This window comes from Chiloscyllium plagiosum, unplaced genomic scaffold, assembly GCF_037043375.1.
Source record: "Chiloscyllium plagiosum isolate Xiang-an unplaced genomic scaffold, Cpla_swu_hap1 HiC_scaffold_44, whole genome shotgun sequence".
In the NCBI taxonomy this organism is placed as follows: domain Eukaryota; kingdom Metazoa; phylum Chordata; class Chondrichthyes; order Orectolobiformes; family Hemiscylliidae; genus Chiloscyllium; species Chiloscyllium plagiosum.
This window is the reverse complement of record NW_028270182.1, coordinates 47,062,187-47,079,894: the sequence shown is the minus strand read 5'-3', so window position 1 is coordinate 47,079,894 and position 17,708 is coordinate 47,062,187. Positions and strand designations below refer to the sequence as shown.

The 17,708-nt window shown below is 40.9% G+C and overlaps 1 gene segment (V, D, J or C); it reads right to left on the bottom strand.

The window, feature by feature from the left end:
* Window positions 1-1,853: 1,853 nt before the first annotated feature.
* Window positions 1,854-15,827, bottom strand: LOC148137395 (Ig heavy chain C region, secreted form-like). The segment is given in 3 exon segments: window positions 1,854-2,047; window positions 5,216-5,445; window positions 15,768-15,827. Coding segments are annotated over 3 exon segments (282 nt in total).
* Between the last annotated feature and the right edge of the window lie 1,881 nt (window positions 15,828-17,708).

Here is a 17,708-nt window from a genome sequence, read left to right as displayed (position 1 = left end):
ATGTGAAACATGTGAAAAAAGTAAAATAATCGAAGATAACATCATGTAATCCATGGAATTACCTTTCTTTCGGAGTTTGTCTCTCACTTAAGACCATCTATTGATACTTGTGACAAGAGTAATCTGAATATAATGAGTTCATTTCCATGTTCATAACTCTTAGGTGCAAGTGCTGCTGGTCACGCTGACAGCCAAATCACATCCCAAATTTTGGACAAATTATAGTAAATAATAACTATTCTCTTTGCAGAGTTCTAAAATGTTACATGAGCGGTGAACATCCATGGAAATTCTGTTCATTATATTCAACATGATCAAAAATACTTTGCGTTATTGGTGTGATGTCATTCTCTAAATTATGTCATTGTTCCTCATGGGCTGTGTTTGGAGTAGATCTGAAAACAAGACATTGAGTACAGCATTGGATATCGAGAAGGACACCCATCTCCTTAAGTCTTTCCCTCCATTCAGTTAGTTCATAACTGGTCTGTACTTTCACTTTATTTACCAAGCTGCATTTTTTAATTTCTTCATCGGCCAGGGGAGAAAAAAAACAAACAAAAGCGTCTTAAATTAATCTAAAAACGCGATGGAAATGTCACTAATTTTATAGACATCCACTACTCACTGTGTAAATATCGCCACCCCAAACCAGGCTAAATCAGTCTATCTCGAGTTCCTCGTTCATTCATCCCTATTGTAGCATTCCCACCAGAACTTTTTCTCCTGCCTCATCCACTAATTACAGAGAGCATCTTAAAGAAGCTCAGTGAGATCACGTGTATCCCAGTTCATCCAATGTGATAACCACGTGGTCTGTGGTCTGTTCCCATAAGTTAAAGAGCTCAGTACCCGATAAAAATCGATGTCCTACAATGTACAAGGTCCACAGGTCATTCCTGAGCAGGGAATGAAGCATTGAACGCATTGTGATTTATTTTCAAGTATGGGTCACTGCATATTTTAACCACGTCATTTTGAGACCACAACATCATAAGATAGAGGATCAGAATAAGGCTGTTCGGCCAATCCAGAGTTTAGATCAGAATGATGCTGGAAAAGCACAGCAGGTCAGGCAGCATCCGACGAGCAGGAAAATCGACGTTTCGGGCTAGAGCCATTCTTCTGCCTTCTCCCTGTACTAAACAAGAGCCGATCTATCTCTGGCTTGAATACACACAATGGCCAGGCATCCACAGCTCTCTGCAGCAACAATTTCCACAGACTCATCACCCTCTGGCTGAAGAAATTCTTCCCCATCTCAGTTCTAAATGGTGCCCCTTTGACCCTGAGACTGTGCTCTTGGGTCCTAGTCTCGCCTACCAGTCGAAACATCTATTCCAGGTTCACTCGACCTCAGTCTCTCAGTATTTTCTATGTTTCAATGAGATATCTATCCAATATCCCCCTTCACCCCCAAACTTATCCTTGAAGCGGCTACCAGGCAAGGATTCAGCACTCTGAATGCCTCTCCCAGCATGGTCAGGCAACAAACTATTTAACAAAGCTCACCATCTATATGTCTATCTTCAACAGAGAGGAAACATGCTTTTCTGACTTGCCAAAATCAGAATTATGAGCAATGCTAATGTAACACACAAACTGAAATGAGATACGTGGCATGTTGGGAAATGAGAAGCTGTACCGTGCTGTTTACTAAGCCTGATAAATTAGTGTGTTTGATCCACATCAGAGTTCAGAATGATTTGTAGCTCTCTCAGTATGTGTCTCTTAACCTGGAGTGCGGTGATGTTTTTACTTTGAGTCTTCTCTCCATGAGTGACCTGGCAGGTATAGACTGCGCTGTTGAACCATTCACCATAAGGGACCATCAGCCGACTCATCACCGAGAAGTTCCCGTTCGCCTCACACACGGAAGACGTGAAGAAGCCAGAATCCAAGGGTCGGCCATTTTTCAACCAAATCACGGAGATTGACTTCGGATGGAACTCGATGATTGAACAGACGACGGTTGCAAACTTGCTGCTTGCGATTTCTTCACTGGAGCTCACAGTTAGGAGAAGGGTTGGTTGGAGAGGATCTGTACCTTTAGGAAACACATCGCATAAATTATCTGATGAATTTCAGAACAAATACAATCAGTTCTCATATATCAAGGTTTGTTGTGGTTAATGGATACAAGAATCATAATTGTGCAGAGTGCTGGAGAAGCTGGGATCCACACAGAAAGATCAGCAGGACAATGTGAAAGGCTAAAATTATAGGACACAGCAAGGCAGTCAAGGAGGCAGAGAAACTATAGGCCGGTAACATCAGAAGGGAGATCGCAATGTTGGATGGTATTCGTTTTAATGACAGAGTCTGATGAACAAGGCAGATGAATTAACGGCATAAATGAGGAAATGATACGGTTGCTATCACGGAGACATATTGAGAGCGGAGCAGGAGTGACTATTCAATATTCCAGGATTTAGTGCCTTCAGGCGAGACAGGGAAAGATGGAAAAGGATGGGGGCGGAGGTGTGTGGTACACAATGTTGCGTCTGTCGCAATTCTGACAAGGGTATTTTAGGCTGTAAAGAGAAATGAAATCATGGTTACCTCCTCGAACAAAGGCAAATGGACAGTATTTCAAAACCAAAATACAGCAAAAATAATTACTGGGAGAGCACGATAGACCTTACTATAGGTCCAAAAGACCAAGTGCAAATACATGGGCAAATTTCAAAGAAATGTAAATTAAATAGGGGAATGAGAAAAGAGGTTTTTAACTTCCTCAGCATAGGCTTGGATATTCATTTTGTCAAAAATTTAGAGGGAGCACAATTCTGAAATTGCCCCCAGGAGAATATTTTAACAAAGTATGTGTTTAGTACTGAGAATTTTAATCCAGACTTTGCAAGAGAGGGGTGAACCTTAGGGAATGAAGTCGACCCAGTGGGTAAAACAGCAATGGTGGAGCACTTTGCAGACAGTGATCGTAAATCAGTTGGATTTCAGATTGTACTGCAAAGGAATTGAAATTGGCCCAAAGTTCTGAAAAGGGGAAGGACAATTATAGTAAGATCAGGTAATGACTTGACCAGAGTGGACTGGAAGCTGACACTTACTGGAAAATCTAAGTCAGAGCAGTGCGACACATTTAAGAAAGAGATAGGAAAATCGCAGGGAGGACATTTCCCTGGAAGCCACTGCGTGGGACCAAGACTGCAGCGGGCTCTGGACACCAAAGGGCATGGAGGGTGAGATAAAGAGAAACAAGGGAGGCTTCCGGTCTATACTGAAACCTCAAAAAAATAGAAATTAGTATGGAGTACAGAACATGCAAGGGGGAGTTTGAAAGACAAAGGAATTAGAAGAGCAAAAGGGACCATGAGAAAATAATAGCAGTCAAAAAAAAGGAAAATATTTTTAAAAGTTACAGGCTCATTCATTATAAAAGAATTATTCGGGAAACAGTAATGCCCTTTACGTGTTATTATTGGAGTGGAGCCGGAGAATTAGATTGTGGTCAAAACGAATGTGTTGTGTCAGTGTTCACTAGTAAGAGGGACAATGTGGGGACAGAAATCATGGAGGGGTGTTGTGATGTAGTTTTCAGAAATTAGGACACATGACGTGATGTTCTGTGTTGTCTTGCTGAATGAAAAGTGGTTATATTTCCAGGGCAGATGAAAAGTATACCAAGCGGTTGAGCGATGCAAAAGATGAAATAGTTGTGTCGCTGACAATAATTTAGAATTACTGTCTGGCCACAACACTTGTGCCAAGTGAGTGTAGATCAGCCAACGCTGCACTGTTATGCAGGACGAAGGAAGGGATAAATAATGAAAACATAGATCTGTCAAGCTCGTCTCAGTGGTAGGGAAACTATTGAGAAGTGAAATTAGTCTTCATTTGGAAGATAAATCAACAATTTTCAGCACGGTTTTATTGAGAGGAAGTCATGTGCAACAATTTGATAGTAGTTTTCAGAGAGATAACTCGATGCCTAGATGATAGCAATAATCAGAGCCAATGGGATCCGAGTTAATTTGACAGATTGGATCTCGAACTGGCTGAGTGGTGGGAGCAGAAGATAATAGTCATTGGGTGTCTGCGTGACTGGAAATCTATGTCTCCTGGTATTCTGTAGGGATTGGTGTTGATTTCCTTGCTATTTCTCTTGCATACCAATGATTGAGATTCAAATTTAGAAGGAGTAACCAGTGAATTCACAGATGAAATGAAAACTGTCATGTTAGTAAGTCATGAGTTTCATGGCTTTAGATTTCAGGAGGATATACAAGGGTTGGTTGTATGTGAAGAGAAGTTGCAAATGGAAATTATTCTGGATAAATGTAAGGTGATGTAATTCGGCAGAAGAATTTGTGAGGTATGACGTTTTAAATGGTGTAACCCTGGAAAGGCCTGAGGATCTTTGGTGCATGTTCCCACCGATCCCCTGTAGTACTGTGTCATCTGGATAAAGAGGCTAAGAAAGTGGTAGGATATTTGCTTTTATTAGCCTCGACATTGACAATGAAGAGTAGGGAGATGATACTGGAACTTAATAGAACACTGGTTAGGCCATACTGAAGCGTTTTGTGCATGTTATCGAAGGAATGTGATTACACTGAAGGCAGTATTGATGAGATTTGCCAGGATCTTGCCTGGGTTGGAGGGTTTTAGTTATGAAACTAGATTAGATAGAGAGGGGTTTTCCTTGGAGCAGAGGAGAATTAAGGAGAAGATTATCATGATGTCTAGAATTATTTTAGGCATAGACAGGGTAAACTGGATGAAACCTTTCCCCTTGATGGAGAGATCAATGCTTCAGGGGCACAGGGTGAAGGTAAGGCCAGGAGGTTCCAAGTGGATCTCAGGAGAAAACAAAATCAAACAGAGGGTGGTGTTAGCCTGGACCTCAGTACCTATAAGTCATGAAGAGACTGAGCCCCTCATAATAAGTATGAAGTTTTGAGATGCATCCTTGCAAAGTCAAGTCATACAAGGCAATGGATCATGTGCTGGCAAATGAGACTGGAATAGTTAGGTGGCTGTTATTGATAGACGTGAACTGGATGGATCAAAGGGCTTTTTTCCTGTGCTGTATAAGGTGATTCTGTGAAAACGGTTATAAATAATACCTTATTCATGTTAATCACAGATGATATGTTTATCTCAGTTCCCACGTACCTGGACATGCCATTTCTTTGCTCTTGTGTGACCCGCTGTGTTGAACCTCACAGTAGATCTTGCTGGGGCAAACTACCGCTGACTCGGGCAGGGTTAACTGGCTGCTCAGGGTGTAGGTTCCCTTCTTGTTTCTCACTGATGGGTAAGTCTTCAATCCAGTAGTGATTAGCTCCCCTCCTTTCTTCCAGGTTACCTTGGTGACGTCAGGGGAATAGTCCATCGCCAAACAACCAAAGATTGCAGAACCGGTGTTGTGCTCCTGACAGGAGGAGACCAGGCCATAAAGCGTGGGGGGAGATGGTGACTCTGCAATAGAATGACCAATTGAGCATGTTAGTTTCTGTTCATTTCACCTTATCAGTTACTCAAATGTATCCTCAACTGTAAATGTTTGCCAGTATGCTCCCGCTGAGTCTACAGCATAACTAGGGTTTGTTTTTGGTTCCTACCAGTTGCTGATCATGATCATTGGTTCCGTCTTTAGAAACATGCCCTCGATCTTGACCATTGCCATATAATTGAGGAAGAAGAACATCCTGATCCCACCCCAGTAGATCTCACCAACTGACACTTTCATTGGATTGCTGTGAAGAGCAGAGAAGTTTCACAAAATACATACCAAGGAAATGCCGATTCATCGAAATTCTACAGTGTGTGCAAACAGGCCATTTGGCCCAACAAGTCCACACCCACCCTCTGAAAAATAACGCATCCAGACCCATTCCCCTACCCTACAATGCTACAGTTAACCCTGACTAATGCACCTAACCTCCCAATCACTGAACACAACATTTGCAATTGCCCCAGCTTGCACATCTTTGGACTGTGGGAGGAAACACACACAGACATGGGGAGAAAGTGCCAACTCCAAACAGACAGTCACCCGCGGCTGGAATGGAACCCGAGTCCCTAGCACTGTGAGGCAGCAGCGCTAACCACGGAACCAGCGTGCTGCCCCACTAGCTACCGTGCTGCTGGGAATACCCAACAGCTGGCAGTAACCCCGGAGAGAAATCAGAGTGAATCATAGAACATAGATCATTACAGCGCAGTACAGGCCCTTCGGCTCTCGATGTTGCGCTGCCCTGTCATATTAATCTGAAGCCCATCCCACCTAAGCTATTCCATGTACGTCCACATGCCTGTCCAATGACGATTTAAATGTACTTAAACTTGGCGAATCTACTACCGTTGCATACCCTTACTACTCTCTGAGTAAAGAAACTCCCTCTGGCATCTGTCTTATACCTATCTCCCCTCACTTTAAAGTTGTGTCCCCCCGTGTTTGCCGTCCCCATACTTGGAAATCAGGCCCAGTGAGCCTTCCTCACTTATCAATGCAAGGCAGAATGTTCTCTCTGGGAGGAAGGTCACTGCAGCAGCCGCACAGGCAGGAGCTGAGCACTGGGACTGGGAGGATGGCTGTCATGGCTGAACTCATGCCAATTGGCTGGAAGTTCAAACATCTCATTTACAATTATCTGAATTCTGGAGGCCTCTGAAAAATAGAGGACCATTAAGGTTCAGAGACTTTGGAGTGTTACAGCTGAGTATTTACCTAAATATGATTTGAGAAATGAACAAGTGATCTTTAACTTTCATAACTATCAAACTGACACGCAGTTCACCATCAAACCTCATCTTTCAGACTAACCACAGCACTTACTCTGTCTAGACGTAAATTCCCACTCACATTGACAAACCCTACCCTGCTATTCACCCATTCATGCCCGGAACACACAACCCCTATCACACGAAACACATCCAAGGCAATCCATATTGGTAGTATAGCTGAGCAGAGAGATCTCGGTGTCCATGTACATATATCCATAAAAGTTGCCAGCCAGTTTGATAGAGTTGTTAAGAAGACATACTTTGTGTTGTCTTTCATCGAGAGAGGGACTGAGTTTCAGAACCACGAGGTTAGGCTGCAGCCGTACAAAATTCTGGTGTGGCCACACTTGGGAGTATTGTGTACTGTTCTGGTCACCACATTACAGAAAGAATGTGGAAGCTTTGGAAGAGTTCAGAGGAGGTTTACCAGGATGTTGTTTGGTATGGCGGGAAGGTTTAATGAGGAAAGGATGAGGGTCTTGAGGCAGTTTTTGTTTGAGAGAAGAAGGTTGAGAAGTGACTTAATTGAGACATAAAAGATAAACAGAGGGTGGACAGTGAAAGTCTTTTTCCTTGAATAGTGATGGCTAGCAGGAGAGGATATAAATGACAGATGTCAGAGGTTGTTTCTTTACTCAGAGAGTAGTAGGGCCATGGAACGCACTGCCTGCAACAATAGTACACTCGCCAACTTTAAGGGCATTTAAAAGGTCATTGGATAAACATATGCATAAAAATGGAATAGTGTAGCATAGTTAGGCTTCAGATTTGTTCCACAGGTCAGCGCAACATTGAGGGCTTAAGGGCCTGTACTGCACCGTAATGTTCTATATTCTATATTCTAGATGGACATATGATCTCAATTCCTTTCACTCATTTCCACTCCTGCCGCCCTGCACCTGGCCCATGGTGAATCTGGCCCTGACTGGACCTGGCACCATCATTTTCACAACCTCTGACAAAAGCCCACTACCCAAGACATGACCTCAGCCCTTGATCACTGACCTCTCATCTGACCCAAGTCAACCTGTGCACATTGCATCCTAGCTCCTTTCCCATCTGTGCTTTACAACCTACTATTTTGCCAGACTCCGAGCTTTGCATTTTGACAACACGTCCACCTGTCACTTCATTACAGTGACCTTCCACCCCCGAAACATCCTGGCACTCTGCCCACCTCTACACTAACCAGCCTGGCATCCGGCTCACCTCTCCATAAACCAGCCTGGCAAAGACAGACCTCCTGCATTTCAGCACAAACAACCCCTCACCTACCAAGCACAATTCGACCAAATTATCCTGTGACCATTATCATTTACCTTGATGCCACTTGTCAGACAGAGTGCATGCAAGCTTACCCAGCAGCCACCCAACACCTCACAGCCTACCAGCCCAAACTCTCCCACATGCCCAATCTAGCCCCTCACTTGCTCACCACCTTCCAACTTTGAGCCTACTCCACCATAAAGTCAGTGAGTCATAAAGTCGTACAGCACAGAAACAGTCCCTTGGGTCCAGCTCATCCATGCTGACCAGAGTTCCCAAATTAAACTATTTCCACTTGCCTGCCTTTGGCCCATATCCATCCAGACCTACCCAGTTCCTGGAGCTGTTCAAATGTCTTCTAAATGTTGGACCTATCTCTGCATTTACCACTTCCTCTGGCAGTTCATTCCGATGTTTTGGACAGTTACAACATGAAGCTCTAACCCCTGCACTCAGTGCTCTGACCAATGAAGGTACATGTGCCAAACCCTTTCAATACACTCGGTGCTTGAGGCAATGCTTTCAAGAATCTATGAGTCTGAACCCTCAGGGTCCTCAGTGTTCAACATCACTACCCTGTGCCCTAACATTAACTCTGTAAGAATCTATGAGTCTGGACCCTCAGGGCCCTGTGTTTAACATCACTACCCAGTGCCCTACCATTAACTCTATAAGTTGTGACCTGATTTGTCTTCTCAAAAAGCAACACGTCGTATTCATTTAAATTAAACTCCATCTGCCACTTCTCAGCCCATTGGCCCAGTTGTTCAAGATCTCATTGTACGTTTAGATAACTTTCACTGCCAGTTATACCACCAATGTTGGCGTTACGTGCAAACTTACAAACCATGCCCCATTCAATGTTTTCATGGCTTTCAACCAATATTGTACCCTGTTTGCCTTTCTCCCACATATCCGTAGCATTTTTTTAAGGATTGAAGAAATCTATCTCCTTATTGAAATCATTTAATGTTTTGTCCTCAATCAATTTCTGTGGTGGAGAATTCCAAATGTTCACCATTCTTTTGCTGAACAGTAAACAATCAGGTTCAATGTTATCGGGGTGTTGTCAAGACTGGTCAGCAGCAAGATTAATGATGATCCCATGAATGGAATTGCCTTCTAGAGGGGCCGAGGTGCCTTAGAACATAGAACATAGAAGAATACAGCGCAGTACAAGCCCTTCGGCCCTCGATGTTGCGCCTACCCAAGCCCACCCAACCTACACTAGCCCACTATCCTCCATATGCCTATCCAATGCCCGCTTAAATGCCAATAATGAGAGAGTGTCCACCACTGCTACTGGCAGGGCATTCCATGAACTCACGACCTTCTTCAGCTTCCATTTTGCATGCTGACATGTCCCTTCGGCAGCATGTTCCAAAATTGTGATCCATGAGGATAAGGGCGTACATGTTTGTAAATGCTTCTCCTGAAAGCTTTCCTCCAAATCAGACTTTAACTTGGCTCTCAACTAGTTCCCTGCCCGTTTCCTCTTCCTCAATCACAGCCATGGGGCTCACTTCCTAACAGCGCTGTGAATGTGCTAATACCACACAAACTTCAGCAATTCAAATAGGCTGATGACAACTGGTTTCTCAAGGTGATATAAAACGTCTGACACTTCCACCTGTCTAGACACCTGTCTAGAGATTCAAACAACCGCTGGAAGAATTGAAAATTACTTGTGTGTCTACACAAGATGACATGGTTTCCTTTTGTGTGATTTGACTGTGTTTTCACTGAATGAACAGAGCTATTTCTTAATCATACAATAGGAATGAAGCTTCCCTAATTTTTAGCAAGGCGATCACACATTATATTTCTTTATTCCAGGGAAATATAGTGTTAAATTAATGAAATATGATGATTGGGATGTTTCAATTGGAAATTATCAGAGATTTAAAGTTTACTTTCTTGAGCAATTAACTCCAGCCTCATTGTGTCATAGTACTCACAGGAATGTCTTTCAGAAATGGTGTCTCCCTTTGTTATGGGCAGTCGAATCAGTAAATATGGGATAGGTTTTTGCTTGTTAATCAAAGCTGTTGAAGAGTTTTAGCTAAAGGGAGACCTGTGGATTTAGCTCACAGATGCACCATGATCTAAGTAAGTGGTGGAAGAGCTCGAGGGGCTGAGTGCCCTCCTCTTGCTCCTACCTTCCTATCATTGTGTCATTCATTAAGCTAGCACTGGCGGTGAACACTTTTTATTAAAATATTTCAATAACTTAATTGTTTCACACATGCTTTAAAAAAACAAACTTCTGTTGATTATTTGGAACCGGATCATTGGCATTCTCTATTTGAGTGATCAAAAGGACTTCCACCCACTTACAGCAGCCACTGCACTCTGGAGTGTGTTGTTACTTCATAATAGTTTCTTGTGAAACTACAGCTCGAGATCTGGGCGCTCAAATTCAATGATTCTCTGATATTTAATATCTCTGAACATTCGCAATCTGTTCAAATGCATCTTTTCTCTGAAGAACGTGTTTAATCGAACAGAACTTTTTTCAATGAAACAACAAACTTTAAATGTTAGAAAACCAAAATAAAAGACAGAAATTTCTGAAGAAACTCAGCAGGTCTAGCAGCTCCTATGGAGAGAAGGCAAGGTTAACCTTTCGCATCCAGAGACCCCCTCTTCAGCAAATTGTTTTCATGTTTTTGGCGCAAGAGCTCACACCTGTTGAGATAAACAGTGATTACGTTGGCTTGACTCCTGTTGGAAAAATGAATTCTTAGCAGAGGTACTGGATGGTCTGACATAGCAATTGAAGACCAACTGAAAAGCTATCACCATCTGCTGCAAGTGTTGGATTCAGCAGAACCCCCATCGTACTGAACAATCAGATTCAGCCACAGCACTAGTTTAATATAAAGTAAAACAGCCTAAGCATAATCTCATCAAATATGCTTCGAAAATGATTCATTCTGGATTAGTTATAAATGATATTGTTCGAACAGTATGTCAAAAGATGGGATTTCTTTGAGCACATTCTCCATTAACCCCATCTAGCGATGCCCAAAAGCTTGTGAACAAATATTGATCTGGAAAAAGCTGCTAACCACCAAAATTCTGTTTAATATCTAAGAGACACAAGTCAGGACAGCGATTGAATAGATTTCACTGGCCTCTGTGAGTGGAATTCCAACAAACAGCCAAACATTTCAATCTGCTTTCTTGCACTGAATTAACCTGATAAGAGATGGTATAATATAGCTCTCTAACAGGTTGTAAGTGAACACAGGCCACCTGGTACAGAATCAGGGACCCTACTACAACTTCACAACAGACCTGAACACAATGAGCTCGACACTATCACGGAGAACACAGCCCACCTGTTTTGACAGTACATAAACCATGTTAGTTATTAACACCTTCCAACAATCGGGGATTGTTCCAGAATGTTTGTACAATGAAAGTAACATTTCAACATTTATCCAAGAATACTTTGACAGCAGCTCCAAATTGTTCACACTCTATGGGAACTACAGAGAAATAAAACTAGGAATTTCATTGCCATCAATTCACTGTCACTGGATTTCAACCGAGATATCCCTTCCTCTTTCACCTGTGAATGTTGCTGCACCAGACGGTCTACGTAGTTTGAAAAAGATTAAAATGATTTGAAGTGTAATATGACCGTTGCCAGTGACATTAAAAGCTGATAATAGGTTTTCAAATAATAAGATGCAAAAAGAATTCTGATTCTACATTGTGCCACGAAACATGTCCTGCACAACTGAGGCGCAAAGAAAATATACAACATATTTCCCTCTGCCTCACTCAATCAAATATCTATTGTTGCCAACAACCAATGTCAAAACGCTTGCTATCTGCCTTTTGTTCCTGAAACGTTTGTTCTGATTGGAACAACTTAGTCAGGGCTCTCAATTCTGAGGCACCTAATCGAATATTGTATTTCTGGCAGATAAAAGTGCTTTTGAAGCTCGAGATGAAATTGAACTGTCTGAGATTCAGGAATCCGAACTGGACAATTTACAAGTGCTCAGGACCGTTGACAAGTGAGTCAGAGATAGCACTGAAACAAACTGTACAACAGACTTAATGCTAGAGGATACATTGCTCAACTCCTCACGTCAAATATATTCACTGTAATTGAACATTCATCAGAGGAACTAACCAGTGGATTAATGTGAACGAGAATGTGTTCACAATGAACATAAATAACCACTGAGTTAATAAACTTAATAAGTCGTTGCATTTAACAAAATTATTGAGGTGGGAAATATCACACAGATCTGGAGGAAATGGATTCTTGTCTAAATTATTTTTTACATATTCTTAAAACGTTCCTTGAACTGTGGAGATTTTGCATGCACTGCATAAAGTCAATACTGCATTCCAGTGTGGAAAGCATTTCTGTTGAAGGAACTAGGGCAAGGTCATTTTCTTGTTAACTGCTTTTAATAAACAAAAATGTTTAAAAAGGTATGAATTGAAAACATGCTTCTGTCTGGAGTTGCCCGCTTTAGCGGATGTCTAAGTAAATGTGGGCACTGCTGCCTCACAGATCCAGGTACCCAGGCTCGGTTCCAGCCTCGGGTGACTGCCTATGTGGAGTTTACACAATCTCCCCTGTGACTGTGTGGATTTCCTCCCACAATCCAAAGAAGTGCATGTCAGGTGAACTGGTCATGCTATATTGTCTATAGTGTTAGGTGCATTAGTCAGGGGTAAATATAGGGTAGGGGAATGGGTCTTTGTGGGTTACTCTTCAGAGGGTCGGTGTGGACTTGTTGGGCCAAATGGCCCGATACATACTGCAGGAAATCTAATCTAAATGTTTGTCACACTAAACTAATGTGAGCAGATTCCTTCCGATCGCTACATTGCAATAAATCTGTCAAGTCTATTAATTAAAATAAATATTACTCTATTTTCAGTGTCTGAATAAACAATGTGATCTGTTATCGTCTAGTTCATGTCTTCTGCAAATTTGTGAAATCTGCATACGTCTGAACACTTCGATGTAAATTGAATTCTCTGTGTTTGCAGCAAGTACTCCCATGATTTTAAGAGTAGAGTTCCTACAGTATGGAAACAGGCCATTTGGCCCAACAATTCCACACTGACCCTCTGGACAGTAAGTAGCCCAGCCAGACCCATTCACCCTAAGTTATATTTACAACTGACTAATGCACCCTAACCTACACATCACTGAACACTATGGCTGTGCTAAATTGCAAACTCACCTGACCTGCACATCTTTTGGACTGTGGTAGGAAGCCAGAGCGCCCGAAGGAAACCCACGCAGACACAGGGAGAATGTGCTAACTCCACACAGGCAGTCACCCGAAGGTGGAATCGAATTTGGGACCCTGGCGCTGTGAGGAAGCAGTGCCAACCACTGAGCCACCATGCTGCCCTGCGAGTTCTGAGTGGAATATTTTAATTAATTTGAAATTTGGCCTTGGTCACATAATTCACTATAGCAGTTGTTTCCGAAAGAATGACTCTTCAGTTGACATTTTGTTGTAAAATGTAACTATTTATTTAAAATGCACAGATTGGGAACACCTAAAGCACTGTGCAGATTAAATAATTCAGTTAATGTTTTATTTTTATCCTGCAAATCCAGTTTAATCAGGGACATAACAATTAATTAACTCAAGTTACGTGTGAAACTGATCAAAGCAGTGAAACTGATCTGTTCTTCATAGAATTGAGCAGAATTTCCAAATGGTCTTTGCCAATGATCTTTTCCAGCCAGAAAAATATGTATGTAGTGTACAGCGGAATTGAAAGCTGTTTCTTGATCAATTATAACACAGTCGTGGCATTTTTGCTCAAGAGCAAGAACTATTAGAAGTTTAGACTTTTGAAATTCTATTTATATTTCTCTATGACTTGTAAACTGTTTAAAGACAGACCTTGTGACTGAACTAGATAGTGGAGTTCTGAATGTGGATTGTAAAGCATGGATTAGATTAATCCTTAATTATTACTTTTAAGTAAAAATGGCGCCCGAAGGTATCTGTTTTCCCTTCATTTCCAAAACCTTTGCGATTTGCCTTTCACTTAATAATAGGTTTTATGAAATTTCAACTCGCATGCTGATTGCATTGAATGAGGAACCTGCAGCGATTCACTGTCGCCAACCGTGTTAACATTGCGAAAACAATGTAGAAACCAAAAATGGTTTCCCAAATTTAATGTTACCCAAGCACAGTCCCTCCTCAACAGATCAACGATCACCAGATCACAACACGGTGTGTTTGCAGCAGAACTAGCTCTGCAAACATTTTCAACAGAACCAAGAACATGATGTAACCTCACCAAAAAAATCCAAATTGAAGTCGAACAAAGCTGCTCAGAATCAAGCAAACTAATGATTAAATTGAATAGAAATAACAAATCATAACAGCAACCTTGTTTGTGAGGGGACTTAACACTTAAAGCTGTAACGTTTCTGGCAACAGTTCAATTTATTTCCAACCTGTACACCCTTCTTGATCGTGACAATCTTGTGCAGCGCACTGAATGGACAAATATTACCACATTATAATTTTAAGTTAGTTTCAATTACATAATCTGATCAATTCTGCAGTTTCAGATTTTAGTCCCAGTTTTTTATTTTGAATGAGGCTACTCAAAACAAAATTTAGTTAGTTTACAATTAGAACTGAGTTTTTTTTATAAGTCAATGCATTAAAAACTCGTTTTTTTTCATTTCTCACACTTGCGGGTTTCTGCCTTAAATTGTTTTTCAGACCGTTACAAATGGATGTAATGTTTTCAATCAAGCAGAGAAAAATGTGTCATATAAGTTTAACAAATGCAGAAATGATTCATGTAAAACAAAAGAACTTCACAAATATTGGTAATGAAAAGTAATCCAGAGAGTCAATCTCCTCACCAGAAAGAAAACACCAATTCAGAAAGCATGAAAACGCAGATCAATTTCACAAACTGAATAAGAATCCAATCAACTCAATTCAACAGAATCTAGGAAAATAAAATCAGAATCCAATCAACTCAAAACAACAGATTTGAATGAATTATAATCAGAATCCAAACAATTCAATTCAACAGAATCAAATAAAACAATTTTCAAAGCCAATCAACACAATTCAACAAAACTAAGTAAAAACAAAGTCAGAATCCAAACAACTCAGTTCAAACCGATCAACTAAAACAAAGCCAAAATCCAATCAACTCAATTCAACAGAATCAAGTAAAACAAACTCAGAATCTCATCAACAGAATGCAATATAGCACCGCAAGAAAATTTTATGACAGTTTCTAACCTGCTTGTCATCAACAAAATTAACAAAATAAATGAGAAAATATAATCAGGCTAAGAACATATATTCAAGAAATGAATAATGATATTTTAGCATATTTTAATCATGTTTGGTAATATCTCGAACATCTTTGAATTCTTAGCGTTTGTTGTTGATAATAAAACTCACAGTCAGGGTCTCACTGACATTAAACATTATTTATAGCTGACTGATTAAGAGACATTAGGTGTTTCAAGTAACCCAGCCACACAGAATGCCCATCTGACCAAAAAAAGAGATACACCGAGCAACTGACTCCATCATCCCCATTGTAACTATTTGCTGAGCCTTAACTGAAGTCTATAATCAGTCTGAACAAAAATCAATCCGAACCAAACCAAACTCAGCATAGAATCTGAGTTTCATTTAATTCAGAAATTAGTCACATGAATAGAAAGTTTTTAAAAAATCACTAAGAAAGTTCAAAGTTCTTACCTGAAGTCACTGTCACCATGGTCCCTTGGCCCCAGTAATCAAGACCCCAGTACCCACTGTCGTATCACAATGATGTAGACCAGTACACTCATTCTCTGTTGTTTACTCGAGGTCTCAATTTTCATTTGAAAGAGCCATTTAGTTCTGATCATGTTTAGAATTAATGCCATAGTCGACGTAACAATTAGCAGTGATTTCCTGAGCTGTCAGATATACTAAAACTAACATTTTGTCAGAGCATTTAATTAATGGAAGTGTTAGCAGTACATATGACATGCCCAAAACATTGTCCCATTGTGTCACCAGTTTGCTAGTTTAAATGGTACATTTCCTTTTTGATAGTTTTGTAAGAGGCAGCCTGAGGTCTGCTTCAAATTGCAGTTGGTATAATTGCATTTAAAACTCGTACTGACCGTCAGTTTATGATGGAATAGACAAAATGCTCCCTCGAGCTGTTTTTGAACGGGTCCAGCCCTGGTTCCTCTCGCTGTGGTCTCTTGCACAGTAATAGATGGCGGTGTCTTCGATCTTCAGGTTCTCCATGTCCAACGCGAAAATGTTTTTTGAAGTGTCTTTGGACGCAGTAAATCGACCCTCAATCGCTGGTGCATAGTTACTGCTGGATGAACGATAGTCGTACAGCAGCCACTCCAGACCCTGTCCGGGAACCTGTCAGACCCAGTGCATGTAGCTGCTGCTAAGATCGAACCCGCTGGTTTTACAGGTCAGTTTCAGGCTGCCTGCGGGACGGCCAGTCTCTGCCTCTGGCTGGGTCAAAACAACCTCCGACTGGACACCTTTAAAAAAGAAAACAAATAAACCATGAGCATTAATGTTGATGACATGATGGCTGAGTGTTTTACATTCCAGCGGTAGACTAACATTGAGACAGTAACAAAGAGAGACTTGAACAAAAAACACTCACATGATAACAAAGTCAGTAACAAACTGAGAAAAATTGTCGACACAATCATTCTGATAAATTGTGGGAAACGGTTCTGCTAAGATCTTTCGAAACAGAGCCGACCCAGGAGTGTTGAATTACGGTCCAGTGCCAAAGGTTTATATGGCCATCGGAAGGGGCAGGCTTACAGCTTCCGCATGTTGGATTCCTGCTGGAGGCTGAGACTGGATCCTGGTATCAGCTTGCATAGCCCGAACACATGGGATCATGTATTTACATGAGCTTTTGCTTAAACATGGACACATACACATCTTGGGATATTTCTTTTGCTGAATAGCTTCTTTGGAAGTAAATCTAAGTAGCTTCAGGTCTGTTTCACATGATAGTTGCATGTATTTTGTTTAAAAAAAACAAATTCAACTGGAAGTTAGCTCCCTTTATTTCTACATTCATTCACAAGCAGATAAAACTAAAATGAAAGTTCAAACATATTACTAGCTAATAAAACAGTTGAGCTTTTCTTCTCTGGATATTGCAAGTCTCTGTCGCACTACAAAATAACATGTAATTCATATGAACCATTTCAAAATTCAATTTAGTCAACTGAATACAGAGCGTGTCCAAAGTGATTATATTTAGAATATTCAATTAGAAATTAACTCCCTGTAATCCTACATTCCACCACAAGCAGATAAAGCTAAAAAGAACTTCAATAATATTATTAGCCAACAAAATGAATGTCTTTATTTTTGCTGTCACTCAAAGTCTCTCTCTCATTACAAAATAACATATCATTTCTAATCTGCGTTTCTAAATTCAGTTTAGGCAACCTAATATGGAGCAAATCTAAAGTGATTATGTTCAGAATGTGAGTGTATGTCACTAAACAGTTTGGACCCGGAGATTAGAAGCACCTCCTTACATTGCAGGATGTCTCTCTTTGCATCTTTTTTTTCAAATTGCTCCGACACTAAAATGCACAGTAAAGGAAAGTTGTGTGCTTGAGAAACAAAATGTGAGTCCGCAGTGATACATAA